The 25,117-nt window shown below is 45.6% G+C and overlaps 1 protein-coding gene across 2 annotated transcripts in view; it reads right to left on the reverse strand.

Moving 5' to 3' along the window:
* Kremen1 (kringle containing transmembrane protein 1) overlaps positions 1-25,092 on the reverse strand; it is a 69,349-nt gene extending 44,257 nt beyond the window's left edge. The window contains exons 1-3 of one of the 2 annotated variants that reach the window (XM_050141215.1): positions 24,890-25,092; positions 7,891-8,053; positions 2,978-3,069 (exon numbers count right to left, since the gene is read on the reverse strand). In XM_050141215.1, coding sequence (XP_049997172.1) covers positions 2,978-3,069; positions 7,891-8,053; positions 24,890-24,980 — 346 coding nt within the window. In that variant the 5' untranslated portion in view covers positions 24,981-25,092. The remainder of the gene's footprint in view (positions 1-2,977; positions 3,070-7,890; positions 8,054-24,889) is intronic. The other variant, XM_050141216.1, reaches the window with a different exon arrangement.
* Positions 25,093-25,117: the final 25 nt, after the last annotated feature.

The raw sequence follows: 25,117 nt of genomic DNA on the forward strand, positions 1-25,117 counted from the left end.
CCACGGGGGCTCTCACCCACCTGGCCATCGGCCATCGTCCGCCGCCACTTCTTTCTACTGTGAGATGCCCTTCTGACAGCCCCTGCTCTTGCAGACCCCATGAGACCTTACCACCTTTATGCAGATGAGAGGTCAGGAGTGTTCTAACCCAACAGGCTGGGCCTTTGAATCGGGCTGTCGCCTTTTTATCCCAACAGCTGGACCTCACCATCTGTGGATGGCAACAATGCCTGAGAGCTCTGGCAGCAGCAGCTAAACTCACTCTGGAGGCTCTCGAGATCACCCTGTCCAGATCAATCACAGTATATTCCACCCACCGCCTCTCAGACCTTCTGAGTCATTCCCCTCTCTCTCTCCTTGGGCCTTCACTTACTGTTTCTAGAAAACCCTCAAATTACTTTGGTCTCCAGTACTGCCCTAAACCCCACAACTCTCCTTCCTGTTCCCTCCCACTCTGGTACCTCCTCTCACTCTTGCCCAGAGGCTGTAGAGGCCTTAAACTCATCTCAGCCAGGTCTTCTAGACCAGCCACTTAGAAATCCCCAACTCACCCTGTTTGTTGATGGAAATTCCCTTATAGACAAATCAGGAAACCACCAGGCAGCGTATGCAGTGGTCACTTCCACTAACACAGTTGAAGTGACTGACTGCCAATGGGAACCTCCTCACAAAAGGCCGAATTAATTGCCTTGACTAGGGCACTCCAAATAGCTAAGGGCCAATGGGCTAATATCTATACTGACTCTAAATATGCCTTCTTAATAGCCCATACCCATTCTGCACTCTGGAAGGAAAGGGGCTTCCTTACTACCAAGGGACTCCCATAGTTAACGGACCCCTTGTAGTAGTCAACCTCTTGAAGGCCCTCCAGCTCCCTGCAGAAGTAGCCATTATTCACTGTAAGGGACACCAGTCCTCCAAGGACCCAGTGGCCTTAGGCAATGCCAAGGCTGAGTCAGTGGCCCGGGGACTGGCCTCCGGCTCCTTTGATTCCACAGAACATATTTTGTTCTTGACTCCCTCCTACCAGCCCTGTTACCAACCAAGCTCATAAAAAAGGGGGTCATAAATACAAAGGATTGAAGGTTCTACTTAAATAACTGTCTCATCCTTCCTCAAGACCAGGTATTGTCAATCATCTCCAGACCTTACACATAGGCCCCAAAGCTTTGTTCCATTTCTTAGAGCCCCTCTTTGACCCCACCCATCTCCGAGATTGTATTTCACAGTTTGGCTCCTTCTGCCAGATGTGTACCCAGGCCAATCCACAGGGGGCTCTCCATATACATCAGTCTCTGCATCAGCTTCGTGGACATCAATCGGGAGAAGATTGGCAGGTTGATTTCACCCATATGCCTACTCATAAAAAGCTCCGTTATCTCCTAACACTTGTGTGTACTTTTACAGGGTGGATAGAAGTGTTTCCGGCCTCCAGGGAAATGGCAGATGTGGTGGCTCAGGTACTCCTGGACCACATCATTCCTCAGTTTGGTGTCCCATGGACCATCCAGATGGACAATGGGCCAGCCTTCACTTCCAGGGTCATGGAGCTTGTGTCAGAAGCTCTCAACATCTCCTGGAAATTCCACATCCCCTACCGCCCATAATCCTCGGGAAAGGTGGAGAGGGCCAATGGACTCATCAAACAACAGCTAACCAAGCTCTCCATTGAACTCAGCCACCTGCGTCCTCATCGCCCTCAAGGAGCAGATGTCTGATGTCTCCAGGATGGCAGTAAACCGGATGCCTCTCCAGCCACACCTCTTGCTGAGCATGAGCCCACCAACTCTTAGCTCTCCCCTCTCCCATGTCACCCATGTCCGTGGGAAGTAGCCAGACGTGAGCCAGCGTCCCTTTATCCAAAGTGAGTCTGAAATGTTTGTTCGGAAGCATTACCTCAGCTCCCTTGCACCCCTTTATACAAAGAGTCTGGAATATTTAGTCAGGGGCTTCACCCCAGGCCCCTGACATCCATCTTTGGAATGCTGGGCAGAAAGCTCCATTTCTAGCTCCATTTCTAGCTCCCTCCCCTGGGAGCTGCCTCAGCCCAGACTCCACCTCTGAGAAAGCCTGCCAAACAGTGGCCCCTCCCCCAGGGAGGGTCAAGACCACTCCCACAGGCTATTTAAACTGCCCCCCAGAGAATGGACACATGGTCTCCTCTTTTCCCTCTCAGGTGGTCGTTTGGGTTTTCCTCCCCCTCACCTCCGTGTTTTCCCAGGGGTCACCCAAAAGTGCTGGCACCCATTAAAGCTGGGTATCTATTAATTCAGTTTGATTTGGTCTGATTGGGATTATTTGCGTCAGCGGAGAGGTTTGTTGACCAGAAAATACTTAACAATGACAAAGGCTTATAATTCCTGAGCTAGAAAGGTGGAGACAAGAGGATCTCATGGCTCTGCCCAGAGAGCCTTGACTAACCCATCAGTCCCAGGTTCCAGTTAGAGATCCAGGCTCAGCAAACAAGGTGCGTGGCTCCTGAGGAACAACACCCAAGTTGACCTTCAGCTTCCACTCACAGAGAACATATGTGCACATACACATATATGCACACCTATGAACACATGCTCATACATATATTCTGCATACCTATGAACACATGCACATATCCACACACACATGAATACACATATACATAAGCACAAAAGGTTGAAGAGACTGAGTTATGGATCATCATTAAAAACACAATAGATACTGTGAACTGAAGAGCTGTGGGCCCTATGTGACCAGTTACTATCATTTTTCAGAGAAATTGAAGCTAAATAATACCAAATATGGGACTTTTCATTGAGCTTACCCACCTGGGAAACACCCGGAAATGGTATGCCATGGAACTGGGCGTTCCTAGTACTTGAGAACTCAACAAGAGAAGTGGAAGCCCATAACCCATGATACCTTTCTTTGCACTCACTACTGAAACCCAGCAACAGGAGTTAACCTGTTCTAAGCCATCAGCGGGTGTGTGTGTCAGCCTTACTCTGGCAGGCAGGAATATCGCAGTACTTCCAGTAGACGCCGTCCTCATGCTCCGCCACATAGCACCAGGGGCTCACATCTCCATCTGGATTTCTGTTGGGAATAAGCACACACTGATGATACTGCTGGGTTTCAAGCTACCTGGCCCATTTAGCTTTACAGAATTGTTTCCTGTTGCTTCTAATAACTGCTGTGCATTTCAATGTCATTTCTCATCAGGACGGAAAACGTAAGTCGGCCACAGTGGCGTGGGACTGTAATCACAACACCCAAGAAGCTGAGATAAACAAAATAATAATGAAACTACAGACAATACAATCCTCTGAAGTTGGAAAAGGCATATTTAAGGAAATCTCAGGTCTAAAGAATGTTTGTTCTTAGGTGTTAAGACTACTGGCAATTTTAGTTTGTTTTTTTCTTTTCTGATTTTAGTTTCTACCTTCTTCAATAATGACTGTTTCTAAACAGCCAAATAAACTCACATAACACAATGTCAGCTGGCAAGCCTACTCAGCCTAGGTTGGCTACCTCACACATACAGAAGTGGTCTCCTCCATCATCATACAGACCTCACAGAGGCTTCTCAGTCAGGACACTGACTTCTAACATGGCAATCATGTTTTTTTAAAGACTTATTTCCATATTCCCAAGTGAGAGAAGCTTGGAGTAAATGACCTGCAAGGTCATTTTGGTGCAGAGATGTCATCGCAATAAAGGGTGGTGCTTGTGAAGCAGTTCAACAAATGACAGGGGCAGCTACAGTGAGACAAGCTCACCTCTCTTCACCCCTTCTCAAGCCTCCTTTATTTAGGTTCAGAATACTGGAAACCTGACACTCCAGTTAGGCAGGAAATGGACATGAAGACCCCCCCTCCAACACTCCCACCCCAGCAAGCTGGCAGCAGGCTTATGGGCCTGAGCAGACAAGCCCATTGTGTGGCCTAGAGATAAGCTTCCCAGGCACAAAGGATTCTTTTCTTTTTTGTGCCCAAAGGCAGGTGTAAGAGGCGACTCTGCTCTTCCCTGGGCCTGCCTCCCCCTCTAATCCAGATACTTCAGACCCAGCCGGGAGAAGCCTGTTCCCATCACTGGAAAGCCGGTAGACATCTCAGATGAGATGAATCTGAAAAGTCGCACAAGACAAACATGGTGTCAGATATCAGCTGAGAAATCATAGTGGCAGAGCTTGTACAAAGCCCTTCTTTAAACAGTATTTCACCAGCATCTTCCTCCCTCTGTCCCGAGTTCAGCTTTGATGTAGTATTGGGTAAAACCCCTAGACAACAAGTGTTTATTATCAACGTCAAAGCCATTCTGAAAAGCGTCGAACAGCTTAATAAAGAGCAGGTAGACCCATCCTTACTTCTCTGCAGCGCTAAAGCAAAAAGCCTGGGCTCTGATGTGATATTATCAACATGAGAGGTTCAGCCTCTCTCCTTTTGAAGTATAAACTGGTAATTCAGGTCTGGTACATTCCATCAAACCAGAGGGCTATAGTCCAAGGAGTTAAGGGGAAAGGTACTGGGGGAAGGTGCTCACAGCCCTCAGGTACAGCCCTCGGTATGCTTACAGACGCACTCCTATGAGCAGACATGTGCACTCAGCTAGTAAAATGTTGTTTTTCTCTCATTGGAAATTTAAAATTTACCTTAGAGTCAAATTTAAAATAGCTCTTCTGAGTTTTGGGAATGCTTTGTAACAGGGTAAACCAACCTACCAGGAGATACTTCAGGGACAGCACAGTGGAGAACATTTCCCTAGCACTGCCAAGAAAAGCAAAGCAAAAACACCTTAGACAACAAGTGGCCATATGTTAGAGGAAGGGGATGGAGCAGATGGAGCAACACTGGGGTTTGTGTGTGTACGCATGGTCACCTGTCTGTGCACGCTCATGTATGTGTGCATGTTCAAGTGTGTGTGAATGTGTGTGCATGTGAATACGTGTGCATGAGTGAACATTTGGAGACCAGAAGTCAACCTTGGGTGTCATTCTTTAGGTGCTGTTCATCTTTTTTTTTTTTTTTTTTTTAATTTTGAGGCAGGGTTTCTCTCACTGGCCTGAAACTTGCCTAGTGGCAAGCCAGAGTTGCAGGGACCTACCTGTCTCTGCCTCCCACTGTTGAGATTACAAGAGCACAACCACACAGAACTCTTTTTGTTTTAGGGGTTTGTCTGTCTGTTTGTTTTTCAAGACAGGGTTTCTCTGTGTAACAGCCCTGGCTGCCCTGGAACTTGCTTTGTTCAATTTTGTTGATCTTGTAAGATCAACAGGCTGGTCTTGATCTTACAGAGATCTACTCTGCCTCCTGAGTGCTGGGATCAAAGATGTGTGCCACCACTACCTGGTACAGAGCTTTTTTTAATATGGGTTCTGAAGAATCAAAGCCCGATCTTTGAGCAAGCACTTTACCAAGTTATCTCCCTAGCATTTTTTTTAAACGTTCACTTACTTATCTGCAGTGAGTCTGTGCAGACTTGTGAGTGAGCATGTGCCACGGCACACATACAGAGTTGGTCCTTTCTTTCTGTCCTTGGGTGAGGTCATCAAGCATGGCAGCAAGCACTTTTCCCCACTAAACCACCTGAGCAAACTGTAAGCTTTGATGTATACAAAATATTAATATGCAGAACTTTGAAGATAGTGAAGAATTGATTAATGAGCCTAAGTAGCACTAACCATAAAACACAAAGGACAGGGACTGGAGAGGTGGCTCAGAGGTTAAAAGCACACACTGTTCTCCAGGTGGATCTGGAGTCCAGTTCCCAAAATCCATCTCAGGTAGCTCACAGCCCTCTGAAACTCCATTTAGGTTTTTGAGACTGAATCTTACATAGCCCAAGCTGGCCTCAAACTCACTATGTAGCCAAGGATGGCCTTGGACTCTTTATCTTCTTCCCAGAACCTCTCAATTGCTGAGATTACAGGCACACACACAGCCATGCCCGGCTTGTAACGAACCTGCTCTTACAGTGACACATGAAGAACCACAGCGACAGCAAACCTGGGGTAGTCCGTGGATGCAAGCTAGGATAGAAGTGATGTAAAGACCCCTCCCTCGTTAGCCCAAAGAGCAATCAAGTTTCCCTGCCCTGTGGGAAGTCCTAACCCACCTCCATCCAGGCCTAGTAAGGTGAGCATCCAAACTGCCTAGGCTCCCACAAAGCCAGTTCGTGCAGTAGGAACAAAAACCCATTGCCATTGTTCTTGAGTTCTCAGTAGTCCTCATTGTCCACTATGGGGGGAGGGAAATGGGAGGCAGTGGCGGGGAAGAATCAGAAATCTTTAATAAATAAATACATAAAAAGGAAATGACCAATTACAAGTTTACTTTTAAAACAACTATATTTTCTCTTTTGATACAAATGAACCCAAGGATGCATTTTTTTCAGTAAACCCAAGCCTGAAATAAAATCTAGACAATGTAAATTACAAATATTGAGAATTTGTCTTATGGATACAGTCATTAATTTATTCTGTTAATAAATCTTTCATTTTGCCCCCCCCCCAAAAAAAAGAAGTGATGTAAAGAGACAAGGACCACAAAAGCCTGGAGTGTTAGCTTGGGCATGCGGAGGATGGGAGGCAAACAGTGGCCCACACAATCAGAAATATATGTGTTGGCTCAGCTGGGTCAACAGTGCCAGTGATTGAGATGTTCATGTACGACAACCAGAACTCAGAGTAGGGCTCTGCAGTCACTCTTTCTTGTCCTAATGGTGCAGGAGGCAGCTTGTGCACCTGTCCCAAGAGTGATTAAATTCAACACATTGCTGAACCATGAGTCATGCTAGCACCCTCTCGGGTGTAAGGAGCTGAAGGTATAAACAAGGCGCTTGGATTTTTTTCCTCTAGTTTCTAAAAACTTGTAATTCTATTTTTATCTTTCTGTCTGTCCGTGTGTATGTGTGTGTGTACATGTGGATTTATGTATGTGGTGGTGTGAGGTTGGCTTTGGAGGCTTTCTCCTTTGATCTCTACATTCTTCACAGAGACAGTGTCTCACACTAGTCCCCATGGCTCGTCTAGGTAGCCAGCATGCCCCTGGAATTTCACCTCTGCCTTCGGAGCACTAGAATGGCAGGTGGGCTTTACAACAACCCAGCACTGACTTGGGTTCTCAGGATCCCAACTCTGAATCCATAGGAAGCACCTTAACCACTGGGCCATCTAGTAACTCTCAGTCTTAGAACCTGACCAAGGCTGGGGCTCATCTCCCAAGAAAATCATAAATATATACCTGAAGATCATGGGGTGAGATCAGAGTTCCCTGCTGGAGCCCAAAGAGGCGCATACCTGCTGCCTCGCAGCTAGCATGCTGAAGAGTAGAGCTACCTGAATCCAGGAGTTCAAGCACAGCCTAGGAACATGGTAGAGGGAGGTTTGGGTCCCAGATAGCCTGAACAGCAGCTTTGGTGAAACGCTCACTGGTGGGAGACTTACCTGAGAAAATCCTCCCAAAGAGACAAGAGTGACCAGACAGGACACAGCTCTGAAAGCCAGTATGAAAGTAAACTAAGTTAGAGAAAAGAGAGAGAAAGAGACAGAGACCAAGACAGACAGGAAGACAGAGGAAGAGACTGATTTCATCTTTATGTTTTTTATTTCTTGTGTGTGTTTCCCATCGGCAGTGACCGCAGAGGCCAAAAGAAGGTGTCGGATCCCCCAGAACTGTAGTTACCGACTATTCTGAGCGGTATTGTGGGTGCTGTGAACTGAACCTGGGTCCTCTGGAAGAGCGGCCTGTGTTCGTAACTGTTGAGCCATCTCTCCTGCACTGATTAATCCATTTTAATAAGAATGATGTGGCTCTCTGAGTTGGCCAAGAGGAGACAAGAAAGCACTGCTGTTATGAGTAGGGCTGGATAGAACTGGAGGAACCAGAGATCACCCCACAGCACTACGGCCCATCTTACCTGCAATAGTTATGCTCACCCAATCCACCTTCCCCGCTGGGGTACTTCAGCGTGTTGTAGGGATGCTGGAATGTTTCGTTCCAGAACAGACATGGCTTCCCGCCCTGCAGTGCTGTCCAGCTCTGTGTTCCCCTGTAATCTGCACCATTGGCTGTGAAACATTCTGGAAGAAGGAAAAAACAGCATACTAATTTTCTGGCAACATTTATAGTTTCCTCCCTCTCTGGTGAATGTTTTATTTGTTTTGTTTGGACCAAGCTGGAAATGGATTGTGTTTGCTAGATCCTGGGCGGCCCATTGGGCTGAGGGAATCTGCAAAGAGGTGCTCTGCAATGCTAGGCACTGTTGGCAGCAGGTTGTTGGGTCACTGGGGCACTCACTTCCCCTTGAAGTCTACAGATCCCAGTGAGGACATAAACATAGAGCTGAAATGTAATGGAGCCCATGACGTGAGTCAGGAGACAAACCCCCAAATCTAGCCACGCACATGGAATTCTGGGCACTAGGAGGGGGCCCCTGCTCTCGCCAGCGTCTCTGTGTGGTAACTAGAACCAGGTCACCAGCTGTAACTGAGTGCTCCCCTACAGTCTGAAAGGCTGCTCTGACACTTGGATTTAATAAGGCCATCGGATACAGCAACGCTTTGGAATCCCAATCACACAAATCTGGGAATGACTCACATTCCCTGGTAATGAGGAACAGTCCTCCCTGCGTCGTCTGAGGTGCAACAAAACAGGGGGCAATGGAGGGCGGGGCCAGCACGCTCTCTCACCTCCTCCTGCAATGCTTTCCTAGATATGTGTTGAAAATGGTCTCAGGTCCCATTCCATAAGATGACGAATCCTTGCAGGTGCAATCATGCACTTCTAAAATCCACTTCTCAGACTCTGGGAGATGGGAGCCGAGGCTGACAGGCTTCCTCCCACATATTGTATGCATTAAATTCACAGAGGTTCATGAGAAAGGCAGAGTACAAAGAGCAATTTTTTAAAATTAGCTTAGTTGAAGCTGACAGATAGAAGCACTTCAAACACTTCTTTAAGATGTATCACTAGAACCCTGACAGTCTGGGGGAGTTCCACTGACATTCTTAGCTTTCTTCTGTTCTTCATCCTAGCACACGGCGACCTATAACTTCCGGTAATAAGGACGTGATGCTGTCTCCCACTGGGCAGTGCCTGTGCCTGCTCTAGACAACCAGGCGTGCGGAAAATAGGAACACAGCTCTATTCCAAAAGAAGTTTCTCTGACCACTCAGAAACCGGACATCTTCCTCCCAGTCACACCTTCCTCCTACCAGTTAGGCATTGTGTTTTGTCTGGAACGGCACCATTTATGGATAGCTCAAATAATCTGAATCCGAGGAGACACAGAAAACCACAGCAACCTATCATGCCTGGTGCAACGTTAATATGTTAAATGTGGGTCCTTATGGACCATGAGGGCGTTAACACAAAAGCTCAAAGGATGACGGCTCAGCATAGAGTGACAGACACAAAACCAAAGGCTCAGCTTGGGCTCACTGTCTAAATGGCCACCATCCACACCAGTTCTAGTATCTACGTCAAGTCTGAGTGTGCACCACACTGTTGCTCACACCCCACATAGGATATGCCCCATGGGACTCTAGCAGAAGCTGTCAGTGACACTCTTTCCCTCACCAACAGCAGCTCCCGCTGACTTCCCTTCTCATCTTTAGAACCTCTGTTCTGGTCCCACTAGTCATGGGGGAACAGTTTAGGTCTCAGGGTTGCCTCCTCAGCTCTACAACCCACTTTCCACACAGAACTCAAAGGTCCCGGGAGAATGAAGGTTTGTCTTGTGGGTATTTTCAAGGCCTCCCTGCTGTAAGCCCAGCTCTTCTCTTAGTCACTCACTGTGGTCAAACCACACTGGTCTGCTTTTAATCCTGGGAACACACTTCCCCATTTCCTGCCCAAATGCTCTTCCTCTAATATTTCTAGTTGCAAGATAAACACTGCCTCCTCAGAAGCCCCTCTCATCTCTGCCTCTCTTTGCCTCCTTCCTCTGTCTGGCCCACTAGGGATACACATATGTCCAGCCTAAGCCCAGATTCCACACACTCATCTCTTCCGTTCATCACTCTCCGAAACCATTCCCACAGCATTCTAATCGTGTTGGGTATTCTAAACAATCGAAAGATGACTTAAAATACACGAAGGGATGCACATGAGACGTACAAAACAAGAACGTGAGGACCAGAACAAATACTGTACAGATACCAAGGGGCAGCTACATTTGAAGGGATGGGAGGAGGGGATAATATATGTGTGGTATGTTCCACATCAGAGCCTTATTCCAACCTAGGCAATTCTGTTGCCCAATCAATCTTGGAGTCACAAGACTAGATTCTTTTTATTTATTTACTTATTTATTTTAAGAAGATTGGTATTTATTTATTTATTTATTTTTTGATTTTCAAGACAGGGTTTCTCTATGTAGCCATGGCTATCCTAGAACTTGCTCTGTGGACCAGGCTGGCTTCAAACTCAGAGATCTGCCTGCCTCTGCTTCCTGAACACTGTGATTAAAGGTGTGTGCCACCACTAACGGCCTTGTTTTTTTGTTTTTTTAAGGACTAGATGATTCTATGAATATCAGGTCAACCTCTGTCAACTGCTTTCTGACCTATCTAATCTTATACATCAAAACATAATGTGGCAGGGCTGGGTGTGGTGGCACACACCTTTAACCCAGTGTCCAGAGGCAGAGGAAAGTAGCCTAGTGTACACAGAGCATTCCAGGCCAGCCAGAGCTACTAGCGAGACTGCCTCAAGACAAAAACAAACAAAAATACATTATGTTATCTACCTTTAATATAGACAATTAAAAAATAAATTTTAAAAATGGGGGGTTGGAGAGATGGCTCAGCTGTTAAGAGTGCTTGCTGCTCTTTCGGAAGACCTGAGGGCTGCTTCCAGCACCCAAATTAGGCAGCTTACTACCACCTGGAATTCCAGCTTCGGAAGATCCAATGCCCATTCTGGCCTCTGCAGGCACCAATACACGGCACAGGCTTACACACAAATAGGCCAAAATCAAATCTAAAATCAAATCTAAAAGTGGCAAGAAAGCAGGGCATGGCAGAATACACTTGTAACCCCAGTACTTGGGAGATAAAGGCAGGAGGACCAGGAGTTCTGGGTCATCCTTGGCTACAAAGTCAGTTAAAGTCTAGCCTGGGTTACAAGGACCCTGTCTCAAACAAGCAAACAAGGAAATAAAAAGGCCAATGGCTCACAAGTCATCAAGAGCCATCAAAGTAGACTTTAATATCAATAGCCTCAGCAATACACAGCAACGTGTGGGGCACGTTCCCAAGGATTCGGATGTTCTTATTTGTACCATAGAAGAATGTGCCATGAATGGGGTGGAGATGCCATTTAGCAGCAGGAATGTGCTTTTTCTGGTTCAGTTTGTTTTCCTCAGCTCTACTCTTTTGAGACAGGGTCTCTTAGCTCAAGCTAACCTAGAGCTAAGACCGGCCTTGACCGCCTGATCCTCCTGCAATAAGGTCACAGGTGTGGTAGGTGGTTCTTTATTCCACTCTAAATAAGCATACTAGATTTTAATGATTTTTTTAAAACCAGACTTGCCTAGTGCAGGTCAATGGTGAGGAAAAGAGAAACAGTGCTAAGGACTGAAAGTTATCTATGCATCTTGACTGCAGCAGGGTATGGACCCGGCCTCCCCTCTTTTCTACTGTTATGAAACTGACAGAAGCTTTGTCTAGGTAAGCAAGGAGAGGCTAAAACAACAAAGAAAATCACATGGAGCCTTGCATATTCACATTTTCAGTAAAAGACAACGAATGAAGGCAAGAGACCTAATGTCTACACCCCATTCATGAATTCATTCGACATTCACTCAGCCCTGACCACTGCCCAGGGCTGAGCGGATAGACTGGGGATTCTTGGCGTTCCCATGTTAACAGGGAACACAGGTTCACAAACCCACGTCAGTATCAGACAGTGGTCTGTGCTATAAAAAGAAGGATCCAGCAGGGCCTGGAGAGGAGTCGGCATCTGAGCAAAGATGTGAGGGGCTAATTGGAGAAGAGTGGGAAGAACACTGTGGGCAGGGTACAAGGTGGGCAAGCCCTGGCCAGCAGCATGGTGCCCAGAAAGCTGCTGCTCCTCCCTGATGGGTGGGGTGACTGCACCAGGACAAGCAGGGTCTCGAGGGCTACACAGACAGGCCCACACTTGAGTGCACACACAGAAAGAAGGGGGTGGGGAGGAAAGGAAGAAATGAAGCAAATTGTTCTCTGACCAAAATCCAGCTGTCAATATAAAATACACCTTCATTTATATATGCCACTTAAGTTACATAATTCAATAATTATACTTAAGAAGAAAACACAAGTCAGGCAGTGGTGGTGCACGCCTTTAACCCCAGCACTCGGGAGGCAGAGGTAGGCGGATCTCTGTGAGTTCGAGGCCACCCTGATCTACAAGAGCTAGTTCCAGGACAGCTAGGGATGTTACACTGAGAAATCTTGTCTCAAAAAACTAAAAAGAAGGGAGGAGGAGGAGGAGGAGGAGGAGGAGGAGGAGGAGGAGGAGGAGGAGGAGGAAGAAAAGAAGAAGAAGAAGAAACAAATTAATACAAGCACTGCATTTTATATTTCATGTATAAGTCAAGTGTAATGGTGCACACATTTAATCTCAGCATTCGGGGGGCAGAGGCAGGTGAATCTCTGAGTTTGAGGCCAGCCTGGTCTATGAAGTGAGTTCCAGGACAGTCAGGGATACACAGAGAGACCTTGTCTCAAAAAAGAAATAGAGAGAGAGAAAGAGGAAGGAAGGAAAGAAGGAAGGAAGGAAGGAAGGAAGGAAGGAAGGAAGGAAGGAAGGAAGGAAGGAAGGAAGAAAAAAATAAATCCTGGTCAAAACTGCAAAGCCAGTAAGTTCTGGGCCAGAGCTATAGGCAAAGACTGTCTCATAAAGCCAAAGGAAAAAAGGAACCAAACAAAAACACAAAAACCACCTACACCAAAACTATTACAAAGGACTTAATTCACCAGAATGAACACAAGGGAAAGAGAAGAGGGCCCACGTACGTTCTCCAGGCCTTCTAGGAACCACAGGGTACTCCTAAGGTCACATTGCATACATCAAGGGAATGCGCACTGCATGAAAAGGACACCCACAGTATCACTGGGGTTCAAGAACCTCAGCCTTCTCTTCTGCCCAGTACGCTTTGTCCCAGGCTCCAAAGCAACAATGCCAACAGACCCTTAAGGTTCCCAAACTGTAAGCCCCAGATACGCCTTTCCTTGAGTTGGTGGTCTCAGACAGTAATAGGAAATTGGCTACAAAATGGACATGGTGGCCTATGCCTGTGATCCCAGCACTCAGGGCGCTGAAGCAGGAGAACCACTGTCAGTTCCAGACCAGCCCAGATACCAAGGCAAGAGCCTCTCACAGAAGCAAACCCAGTGCTTAGGAGGTGGAGCAGAAGTTCAAGTTCCTCCTCAACTACAGAGCAAGGTAAAGGCTAACCTCGGCTACAGAAGACCTAACATACCACTCCAAACTACACATCACTGACAAAGAATGTTTTTCTCACGGGGAATCTAGGAATTACTGATTTTAGACTAGAATTATAGTTGTATTTCCATGTGACATGTATGAGAGTCCATGTTTCTTTTAATTCACCAGAACTTAAGTCTGTGTTCTGCATGGATGCTCAGCACCTCTATGGACCATGTTAGAAGTAACTGGCTAATTTTAGCCTGCTTTGAAATCAACATGGAAGCTGGGCATGGTGGCTCACACCTTTAACCTCAGCGAAAAGGAGAAACAGTCAGCTCAAGGCCAGCCTTTGTCACAGAATTTTTTTTTTTAATAAAAGAATCCTTATCATTTGGAGATAAGAACTGAAGCAAACGCAAATAAAATGAGATGATATCTGAGATTTGTTGCAAAATCCCATAAGTGCTGCGAGGGAAGCCGAGAATGAAGTAACAGTAATCACAGTTGGGAACTGTGACTCTACACAACAGGTATTTGTGGCTTTCCTGGACTATTTTTGTACATTTCTCAATATCCCATAATAAAAAAAATGGAAGCCATCCTAAAAATCATTAAATAGCATACTGCTTTGTAATAAATATGCCTTAGCTTCTTGTCAAGAATCATAAACTCAACCAGCCAAGTTTGTAGCCATCTAGACTCCAGACGAACACTCACATATTATTTCTTGTATTACACATTAACTTTGCAACGTGAACATAGGACAGGTTGTACTTCTTCCCAAAGTAGAGTAAGCACATAAATAATCACTATAATTTTTTAGGCATCAGTAGCTTTTCTATTAAAATACCTTTCAGAGTTTCCTTTTCATTTAAGGAGACAATGTTCTTTCTGTTTTGTTTTGTTTTGTTTGTTTTTTTCTCTTTTTTTGTTGTTTTTATTAAGCTATATATTTTTCTCCACTCCTCTCCCTTCTACCCTCTCCTATGAACCCTTTGCTCCCAATTTACTCAGGAGATCTAGGAGACGATGTTCTTAAAAACAGTAAGAGGGGCTGGGCGGTGGTGGTGCACACCTTTAATTCCAGCTCTCAGAAGGTAGAGGCAGGTGGATCTGTGTGAGTTCGAGGTCAGCCTGGTCTACAGAGCTAGTTCCAGGACAACCAGGGACATACAGGGTAACCCTGTATCAAAAACAAAACAACAACAAAATACTAAATTATATAAAAGACCATCCCAAGAAAAAAAGCCTATGGTAAGCACAGGACCAGAGGGTTAAATTCAAAATATGACATAGAGTGGGTCTTATTATTTGTTAAGCAAAAATTTAAAAATGAAGCTGAGGACTGGCGAAGTGACTCAGTTAGTAAAGACAATTTAATTAATCATTTAGGTTTGACCCTCACGCTGAGTAGTAGTGGTGCACGCCTTTAATCCCAGCACTTGGGAGGCAGAGGCAGGTGGATCTCTGTGAGTTCGAGGCCAGCCTGGTCTACAGAGTAAGTTCCAGGACAGGCTCCAAAGCCACAGAGAAACCCTGTCTCAAAAGAAAAAAAAAAGAGAGAGAGAGAGAGAGAGAGAAAAGAAAAAGAAGTTTGACACACTTCCACGTGGTTGAAGGACAGAGCCAACTCCAGCAAGTTGTTATCCAACCTCCAACAAGAGCATCGGCGCAGCTCAGTCTCTCGGTCTCTCTCTCTCACACACATGCATACACACACTAAAATATAATTAATTTTTTTCTAAAATGAAGCTGGAATAAATATACACACCTATAATCCCAAGCACTAAGGAGGCAGAGGCAGGAGGAGTCACAAATTCTAGGACAGTCAGGGCTACATAGACAAAAATAAATGAATGAACAAACAAATAATTTTTTAAAAACTAGTTGTCAAAATAGAGAAGGTGTCTTGGGAGATGGCCTGCCCCATCTGGCTCTCATCTGGAGTATGCTTCCCTCCCACACAGGCAGCACCCACTGGGAAACACGCTATGGGTGTTGCTGCTGACATATGTTTTTGCTGGGAACAGCCACCATGAACGTGCAGCAGTGCTTGAGGAATTTCTACGTACCATTTGGAACAGTGGCTCTCAACCTTCCTAAGGCTGTGGCCCTCTAATACAGTTCCTCATCCTGTGCTGACCCCAGTCATAAAATCATCTCATTGCTACTTCATAACCGTAATTTTGCTACTGTTATGAATCATAATATAAATAACTGATATGTGACCCCCAAAGGGCTTACACCCCATAGACTGAGAACCACTGATATATATATATATATATATATATATATATACATTGTGATTCACAATGCCCTGGCACACAAAAGATAGAAGATAGCTGGGGTTTGTTTAGTTCTTTTTTTTTTTTTTTTTTTTTTTTGGTGTTCTGAGGATGGAAGCCCCGGGCAGTTTCTGTGCTAACTGAGCAGTTCCTAACATATACACAGATAAAACAAGCCTTAGTTTAAGAGGGGCAGTAAGAAGTTACCCACTCAGCAGAGTCCTAAAACGTTTCATTAACAACCAAATTCCTTGAGGGACCTTATGTCAGGGCCAAGAGGACATATTCCAACATGTGCTGATGATATGAACCATTATTTACACATGTAATATGTAAGCACAACAACATACTACGTGGGCCTACCTGACCAATGATATGAACCATTCATTTATCCACGTAATATGTGAGTACCATGATGTACTCTAATTGAGGTATTTATCTACAAAAAGCCCATCCAATCTTGAAATTAGATTTCACACAAAAATGTTTTTCAATTAAGGAGACAGAAAACATGACATATTTTCAGATTTCTGAATTCTGCTTTCTGATGGACAGTATCTCAGTTTACTCCCAAAAAACAACCAAACAAAGCCCTCAAAAAGACATAAAGCGAGCTGCTGCAGGGCAGGGACAGGAAGGGCACCAACAGATCACAGAGTTCCTGGCGGCTCAGACGCTGGCCACCTGATGTGCCTCAAAGTGCCCAGTTGCCTTCTGCTGAGCTTCTCAAGCATTTTACCCTTTTTGTTTTGGGGACCCAGTTCAGGGTCCCCCACTGTTATTGTCACATACTGTGTTAAGATCTTTTGTTTTTGTTTTTGCTTGTTTTTTGTTTGTTTGGCTTTTGGTTTTTTCGAGACAGGGTTTCTCTGTAACTTTGGTGCCTATCCTGGAACTAGCTCTTGTAGACCAGGCTGGCCCTGAACTCACAGAGATCCACCTGCCTCTGCCTCCCGAGTGCTGGGATTAAAGGCATGCGCCACCACTGCCTGGTTACTGTAATTTCAAAATAAAATTTAGGCACATAGAAAAAATAATAGCCCAGGATGGCCAGGGCTCCACAGAGAAACACTGTCTAGAGTTAAAAAAGGAAAAAAGAAAAAAACCAAAAAAGACAGCTCACAGAAAGAGCTGTTTTTGTTTATGTTTGTCAAATGAGGGAAGACAATAAATGCATAGCTGGGGGGTTCTGTGACACAATCAAGTACCCTACTTTCCTTGCCTGTGGACCAGTCTTTCTGACTGCGGCGTGGTAATCACCTCTGAGAAGTTCTATCCAGGCAGTTCTGTGTAAGTCAAGTACTTAAAAGTCAAATACCTGCTAATTAAAAAAAAAAAACAAAAACAAAAACAAGCCTGTCAGACCTTGGTGTCCAGCGATCATCACTCCAGCTGAGGGAGAAGGACTGTAAACACAAAGCTAGCCTCTGATACATAGAGACACAGTCTCCAAACACAAACTAAAGCTGAGGATGTAGCCCAGCTCCGGGTTCTCTCTCCATCAGTTAATAAAACAGGCATGGTGACAGATACCTATAACCTCAACATTCAGAAACCAAAGGTGGAAAAATTATAGTTCAAGACCAGCTTAGGCTACATGAGCTCCTGTCTATGAACAAACAAATAAACAAAATAACAAATTAATAAAATAGACGATAAAGTTGCCCCTGTGCCTTTTGTTTTTTTAGGACAGGCTGGTCTTGATCATTGGTCTTCAACATCTGATCTCCCTGCTTCTACCTTAAAAGAGATGGGATTCCAGGCGTGTGGTAATAAAGCATGTTTTACTTGGTGCTGGGAATGAACCCAAAACTTTGTGTGGGCTAGGCCAACATTTTGCCAACTGAGCCATTTTTATATTCTGAGTATATTGTAAGTGGGAAACACCTGGTTCACAGCTATACCTTACCTTATGATCATGAGCAATCCTATTTCTTTTTTTTTCTTTTCAGGCCTCAATCAAGACTTCACTGGTGTTAGGCAAGTGATATGGTCCACTGAGTTATATCTAGAGCCCCTACCAATCCTATTTTGCACTGTCTAAAGCGCTCAATTGGACTAAAAATGCATTAAGTAAACTTATAAAACCCAGACTCCAGACAAGTTTTATCGGCACTGCCTGTCAGATGATCAGCAAGTTCTCCAATAATGGAGTCCTGCAGGGTGTGGTCCTTGTTTCAGGGAACCAGGCTCTGGGCTTTCCAGCTCTCTTTAGCTGATATGGGATGGCCAAATAATAGCAGTGTTGCGGAGGGGCTAATTGCCAGGTGGACAGCTATCTCTGGAGCACATCGTCAAAGCTAACCCTACAGCAATAGTCACTGGCTTCTATGCTCTGGCAGGGGGCAAACAAGTCCGAGGGAGAGATAACAGTATGCAGCAGACATCTGATAAGGACTTGATAATTGATCCCCACATAAAAATCCAACTCAGGAATCACACTTCAGAAACGCTGGCCAGGGAGAAGAGTCAGAGCTAAGGTTGGGATCTACACAGGGAGGAGGGCTGGTGGTGCTGTCATTGAAGACACCTGGAGCAGCGAGGCCGCGGACAGAGTGAGGCCAACAGAATAGCTCTGACTGTCCAAGGTAGAAAGTCTCATGCAGTGTGTCAGCTCAGCAAATGGAGCACAAAGTGCTCCGTTACATCTGAGCTTCAGACCCATGCTAAGGAGGGACTGGGGATGAAGCTCAATGACAGAGCACGTGCCCAGGCTATGCAAGGTCCTGAATTCTGCCTTCAGAACTGAAAAACAAACAAACAAATGCAAATTTCCCCCTACACCCAACCCTAACCCAACTACTGAATAATTTCTTAGACCTATTCTTAAACGTTGAATAAGGTACACTGAAACTAAAAAATTACTTTGTGTTTACCCAAATCCAGGTGGGCATCCTATATTTAATCTGACCATCTTAAACGGAAGTAGAAAGGCAGGAAATCATAGGCGTCCTCACTCTGTGCAGGTTTACAGAAGGCTATGTACTGAAGTGCTAAAGGAACTTAGATGTGGACAATAGAAAATGTGCTTTCTTTCTCTGATAAGGTCTCACGCAAGCCAAGATAGCCTCAAACACACTTTATAACAGAGGCTGGCCTTGAACTCCTGACCCCTGCTTCTCCACCTAGAAAGCTACGATTCTAGGTGTGTGTTACCACATCTCACGTCACGCTGTTGTTGTTTCTCTTCCTTCTCCTTCTTCTAGACGGGTTTTGTTTGTGCCTAGGCTAGCTTCAAACTGTTGATTCTCCTGCCTCAGCTTTTCTGAGTGTTGAGAGTGTAGATACGTATTGTCTCGGCTGGGTGTGGTGGCACACACGCCTTTAATCACAGCATGCAGGAGGCAGGGGCGGGCAGGATTGTGAGTTCGAGGACAGCCTGGTCTACAGAGCCAGTTTCAGGACAGGTAAAAATGATGTTGATGTGAGTTGCCTGCCCTTAAGGCACAGTGAAAAGACAAAATGATGACACAGGGCAGGGTTTTTTCCCTCAGCACCATCCTTACAGATAGGTGATTCTCAGGTGTAGAAGACCGCTCCATACATTCTAGAGTGTTTAATAGCACCCGGCCTTCAACCCACTGGACAGTAAAAGCATCCCCCCATGTAACAATTAAAAAAAAAAGTCTCCAAGTATTACAAATTTTTCCTGGGGAGCGAAATCTCCTTCTGTTGAAATCACTGAGTTAGAAGAAATGGCCAAATGAAGAGAAAGTGTCACATCCGTTAGCCAGTGGTCACATAACAAAAGACTGTTCTCAAGGGAGACGTTCTCAGCTCTACTGGGGCCTCCAAAACCATAACAGGGAGGAGAAAGCCTGGTCACTTCAGCTAAGACAATTAGGAACCCTTCAGCTGCCAGAAGCACTTAGGAAGACTCTCGGGTGAGCCAAGCCAATGACGTCCTGTATAACCATGCATACATCACGCAGGCAGGACGGTGCACCCAGCCTTTGAAGAGGCTCTTTTTAAGCTAACCTCCTCTCCAACTGAACTGTTTCCAAATCTCTTCCTGCCATTTGGAAGCTGAGTGATTCTCAGCTGAAAAGGCCTGTGTGCGCGAGGTGCAGATGGCAGCAGTTAGGGCCCTCACCAGATGCTGCAGCCTCTAATTTGATTGAAAGGATATAATTAGACAACAGAAACACTTTAATGAAAGAGCAAAACATGGAGGGAGGGAAGGATTGAAGGCCCTTAACTGATGCCAAAACACCCACCAGTAATAGAGGCTTTGAGTCTGGGGCAAGGCGAGGGGAAAGCCCCCGAAAAAGACAGTCCTCACCCTGTTTATTTCCCCATAGACAGAGAAATGGGGATTTTATTATTGTAGATTTCCACTGTATTTTATGTGGGAACAAACTGATTAGAACCAGAAGATTTTTCGGAAGAACTTCAAAGAAAAATAAATATGACTTCTGTGGTCATTATTAAAAATATTTTTACCAGCCCAGTAATTTTCTTTGAAGATGAATTTTTATAGATTGAACAGCAGCAAGTAATTTACATACTAAGACGGGATTGGCTAGCAATCCCTACTATTCTAGAAAGCTGCCATGTTGGCTGCCATGTTGTTTTTTGATTTGGGGATATCAAGAAAGCTACAAACACCATAATGTATCTACTTTGAAGATAAAAAGAAACCACACAGTGTCCTCACACAGGCTGATGGCTACCACCATTATGATTCATCTTTAAAAGTTGCCTATGCTGTCTTTACTCTTTCCTGGCTTTAAAGCTCTGAGTGTGAGTATACTGTTCTGGTTCTAACTAAGAATCTAACCAAACAGAAAGAAATGCAGCCCTCAGAGTCTGCAGTTGCTAATGTGCTGTGACATTCGGGTTTTGGAAGCCGTCACAGCCTCCTAAGTCCACTAGGAACAGGGCCTCGCCCTTGCGGTAAATTGAACAATAAAAGTTTAATGCTTTGGTTATGTGCCAGGGATTAAACTGTGGCGGGAGAATCTGGAAGCTGGTCCTCGCAGGGGTGAACCCCCAAGAGGGCCCTACTGCAGAAGTAAGAGGGACACTGTCAACTCTGCCCATAAGATGTCCATCTTATGAAGTGCCCTCCACTCCATTCCTTTTTAGGCTGGTACAAGGACAACCTAAGGAGGTGCTTACCTAGGAAGAGGTTGGAGGAGAAGGCAAACTGTATAGAATAACATTTCTACAACGGCCCCTCTTCTCTCCCTGCTCTGCCTGAATAGAGACTGTCTTAAGAGGATGAGGTCTAGGGATACGACGTCGCATCTTGGGAGGAACACTGATGACAAGAAAGGGGGAAAACATGGTTGGACCTCAGTGCCCACCGTCCCTAAAAGAATACTCCTGGTTCTAGAGCAAGTGTCAAGGTCAAACTGAACACAGAAGGAACGTCAGTCATCCTTCTTACCTGTGTGGAGGCTGCACCCTGCACTGGTCAGAAATGCATCTGCCAAATGGAGCAGAGGCTGGAGGAAGCGCTCCCACCTCTAAACATGTGCAGGGGTGCTGGGGAACCTCAATTCCTAATATTTGTTCTCATTCAGGAGGTAAAACAAAAGCTACAGACATCAACTGTGGGCATCTCCCGAGCATTTCCCATGAACTGTCCAGCAGTACAAACACAACTGGCTTGTTAGGTTTCAGTGTTTCACTTTGTTTTTCAAAATTCTTTAATTAAAACAAAAAACCCCAGCTATCCAAAGCACACTGCTGTTTTAACAGGACAGCAGAAGTGTAGCAGTAAAAACCAATAGCTTAGGAAGTGCCAGGAGTTTGGACTCTTCCTCCCCCTGTCCCCCTTGGTTATTTGTCTAGGTCTCAGGGCTGGAGCCACCTGCTGCCTGACTTTTTTCTGCTGGTTCGCTGAGTGAACAAACTAGGGGGCGGCCCTGAGGTAGGAATTATTTCCTTAAGCAGTGCACTGAATCACACTGAATTCCCACTTATTAATGATCGGAATTTATGTATACAAGCTTTTCCCAGTTGTATCTTTTTAAAAATCATGGTAAAATACAAAATTTACCATTTTAGCTAGCATTTCCTCCTTGCTACATTGTACAGGCAGGCTGCGAGCCTCCAACTACTCTCTTCCTTCAGCCCTCCAAATAGCTGCATACATCCAAATACAGCACATGTCACTGTGCCCGACGCGCATGTGTCTGTCAAAGTTAATTCATAGTAAGGGTAAAGGTTCATCCACTCGCCAAAATCAGCCCTCTTTGTTACTTTTTCCAGATCAGTAATCACTTAAAAGTCAATTCACGTGGACCTAGTGCAAGACTTAGAACAAGTACAGCCTATGGACCAAATCATGACCCATAAACTAAGTTATGATTAGTTATTTAAGCTTTTAATTATAAAAATTCAGAAGGACAATATATTAAGACATGTAAAAATAATATAAACATTCAAATTTCAATGTCTAAAGAGTTTTATTAAAACAGTAATGCATTCAGGTGGTACACACCTTTGCTCTCAGCCTTTGGGAGAGTAGATATTTGTGAGTTCAAGCCAGCCTAGTGTGTGTGTGTGTGTGTGTGTGTGTGTGTGTGTGTGTGTGAGAGAGAGAGAGAGAGAGAGAGAGAGAGAGAGAGAGAGAGAGAGAGCGAGCGCGCGCTAGCGCTATATAGTGAGACCCTGTCTTGGAAAAAAACAAAAACAAAAACAAAAATAGCAATGCCTGTTCATTTTGTCTTGACTACTTTTGCCTCCAGAGTTGGAGGTAAGTGATTGCAACTGTGGCCATCTACGGCCGATAAAGCCTAAATCATTTACTGTTTTGCCTTGGTCTAGAGCCTCATGAGAGTTCCAAGATCAAAAATTCGAAACTAGGGGCCATCAAGACAGCTCAGGAGGTAAAGGTGTTTGAATCAAGCCTGGAAATATGAATTTAATCTCTGGGACCCACAGAATAGACAAAGAGAATTGGCTCCCAAAAGTGCTCTGACCTCCATATTCAAGACATTATACCCCATGCTCATAACCACCAATAGAAACACTTTAAAGATTTTAGATTCTAAACTAAAGATGGTTTACTGCCTACTGCCAAAAATCCCCAATTTTGATATTATGAAGCTATAAGTTTGTCTTAATCATTTTGCTTTTGGTCTATCTATACTAAACTCTGAGCACATTAATAGCTGTATTGAACGCACCAACTTGCATTTGTTAGTAGTGAGCCCAAATGCAATACTTTCTTGCTTTAAGATTTATAAAATGAAAGCTGGGCATTGTGGCGCACACCTCTAATCCTAGCACTCGGGAGGCAGAGGAGGCGGATCTCAAAGTTTGAGGCCAACCTGGTCCACAGATAAGAGTTCCAGGACAACCAAGACTACATAGAGAAACTGTCTCAAAAACACAAAACAACAACATAAGATTTATAAAAGGGCTCACTGATATCTTAAACAACAAATTCCAGATGAGAAGGTAGGGGAGGATGGTGAGAGGCTAGAAAAGACTCGGCGACTAAACCTCCGTCTTCCTTCTTATCAGTTGTGAAAGAAGAGAAAGCACGTCAGAAGAAGAATGGAGAGACAGGGGATCATTTGGGGTTGACTACACACTATAATTAGAATAACACAGAAGGGGAATGAGCTAACTGTTTTCATAAAGTCAGCATTCAAAAATGCAAACCACCAGTAATTTAAATATTACAAAGTTGTGCAGAATATAAGTATTGGAATAATTTTTTCCATCCACAAAATTTTAGAGAAAATTATAGTATCACAAAATATGAAATGGTAAGTTTGGCATATTCTCAGTATACAACTTTTTTTTTAATTGGAAAGGATTTAACAAACTAGTGGCTAGGCTCTTGACAGTATGTGATGCCGAAAACTATGTGGTGTGTCTCTGAAACTGCTTCTGGAACCAGAGGGGAAATGTCACAAAAGCACTGATGTAGCAGAATGCTAAGAAAGCGGGCTGATGAGATTCTAAAGCACGAACTGTTTCCCAACAGCCATGCATTTGTCCATACCCAAGACTCCTAAACAAAAGCATCCCGACTTACCCCAAGAGCTGCATCTGACCTAACAAGGCAAAGGTGCCTAGCACATGCCACCTCCAGCAAGCACTGGTAGAACAGGCTCACAACGCTTTTCAGAGCTATATTACTGTGCCCTTTCCACAGCGGAAACCAGCCTATTTCTACCCGCACCTCTCTCTCCACAGAGTACACTAAATTCCGAACACATCGATGACAAAGTGGAGCTAAGGGGTTACTAGGTTACAGTTATGTTGACACGTCCTAGCTCTAGGAACGTCCCTCCCTCCTTGCTCACATACAACAGTAGAAGGGGGCAAATTATACAAGTCCCATAGAAGGCACCAATCACCTAGAAACCACTTGTACCGAGCCTCAGTTTTGGAGTGTCGAGAACCGTTCATTCTGCAGTTCCAAAGCCCACCTTTGCCTTTTGCCAGGATTCCCAGGGTAAACCACGTGTCTAGTCTTTAGTGAACTGGAAAAGACTATAAAAAATATTTTAAGTATTTACTAACGGTCGTTTGTACATGGTGGTACACTCTATGCATGTTGCCTACAGTGTATCACCAACACTCGGCACGGGAGGAGTTATCGTCCTCCTTTTTACAGATCTACTAACCGAGGTTCACGGAGCTCAAAGTTTGTCTTAAAATCACACAGAAAATAAGTCTCAGCTTTTTCTCTAATCCAAGCTGGCAAGAAAACAAAGCAACTCCAGAGTTTTCTTTCATCAGCAAAACCCTGTCTTTGCAACATCCCAATCTGCAACTTAGGGTGGAGACCCCGGCGGCAGGTTCACCAGTATATGCTCAGCACCCAACAACCCGCAAAGAAACTGAACTGGGCCGGACAACATCCTTATGCCTGTTCTTCCACGGGAAGGGATTCTGAGGCAAGGAAGGGCGTGGGGAAACGGAGCAGAGCCCCAGCTTCTATCCTGGCTGAGGACACCACCTCCGGCGGACCGCGCGGGGGACTCGGCCTGGGAAGCAGGACGCCGGACTCGGCGTAGCCCGCACTAGTACGGGCGACCTTAGCCGTCACGCATCCCTTCTCTCCCGCAAGCAGTGAGCTGAGTCTCGGAAAGTTCGAAGCCGGCGCGCGGGGCAGAGTCCTGGTAACGGGGCAGGCGCATCCACGCCGCGTTCCGGGACAGAAGCCCAGGCATCGCGTTCGCCGGGGTCCACGCGCGAGGGAAGGAGAGCCGGGCGTGGGGAGGGGAGGGCCGGGGTCTCACTCACCGGGGCCGGGGCGGGGGCCGGGCGCAGGCCGGGCCGCCAGAGTGAGCGCAGCGGCGGAGAGCAGCGCGAGGCGGGCGGCGGGCGGCGCCATGGGCCGTCAGTGCGGGACCCCCGGGCGCGGCCCGGGGCAGAGGGGGCAGCACCGTGAGCCGGGGACGGCCATGGGAGCAAGACGGAGCTCAGCGTCGCCCCGCCCCGCCCGGCCGGCCCGCCCCGGCCCGCCCTCCT

Source organism: Alexandromys fortis, unplaced genomic scaffold, assembly GCF_014885135.2.
Source record: "Alexandromys fortis isolate MF-2015 unplaced genomic scaffold, M_Fortis_MF-2015_v1.1 scaffold_7, whole genome shotgun sequence".
Classification (NCBI taxonomy): Eukaryota; Metazoa; Chordata; class Mammalia; order Rodentia; family Cricetidae; genus Alexandromys; species Alexandromys fortis.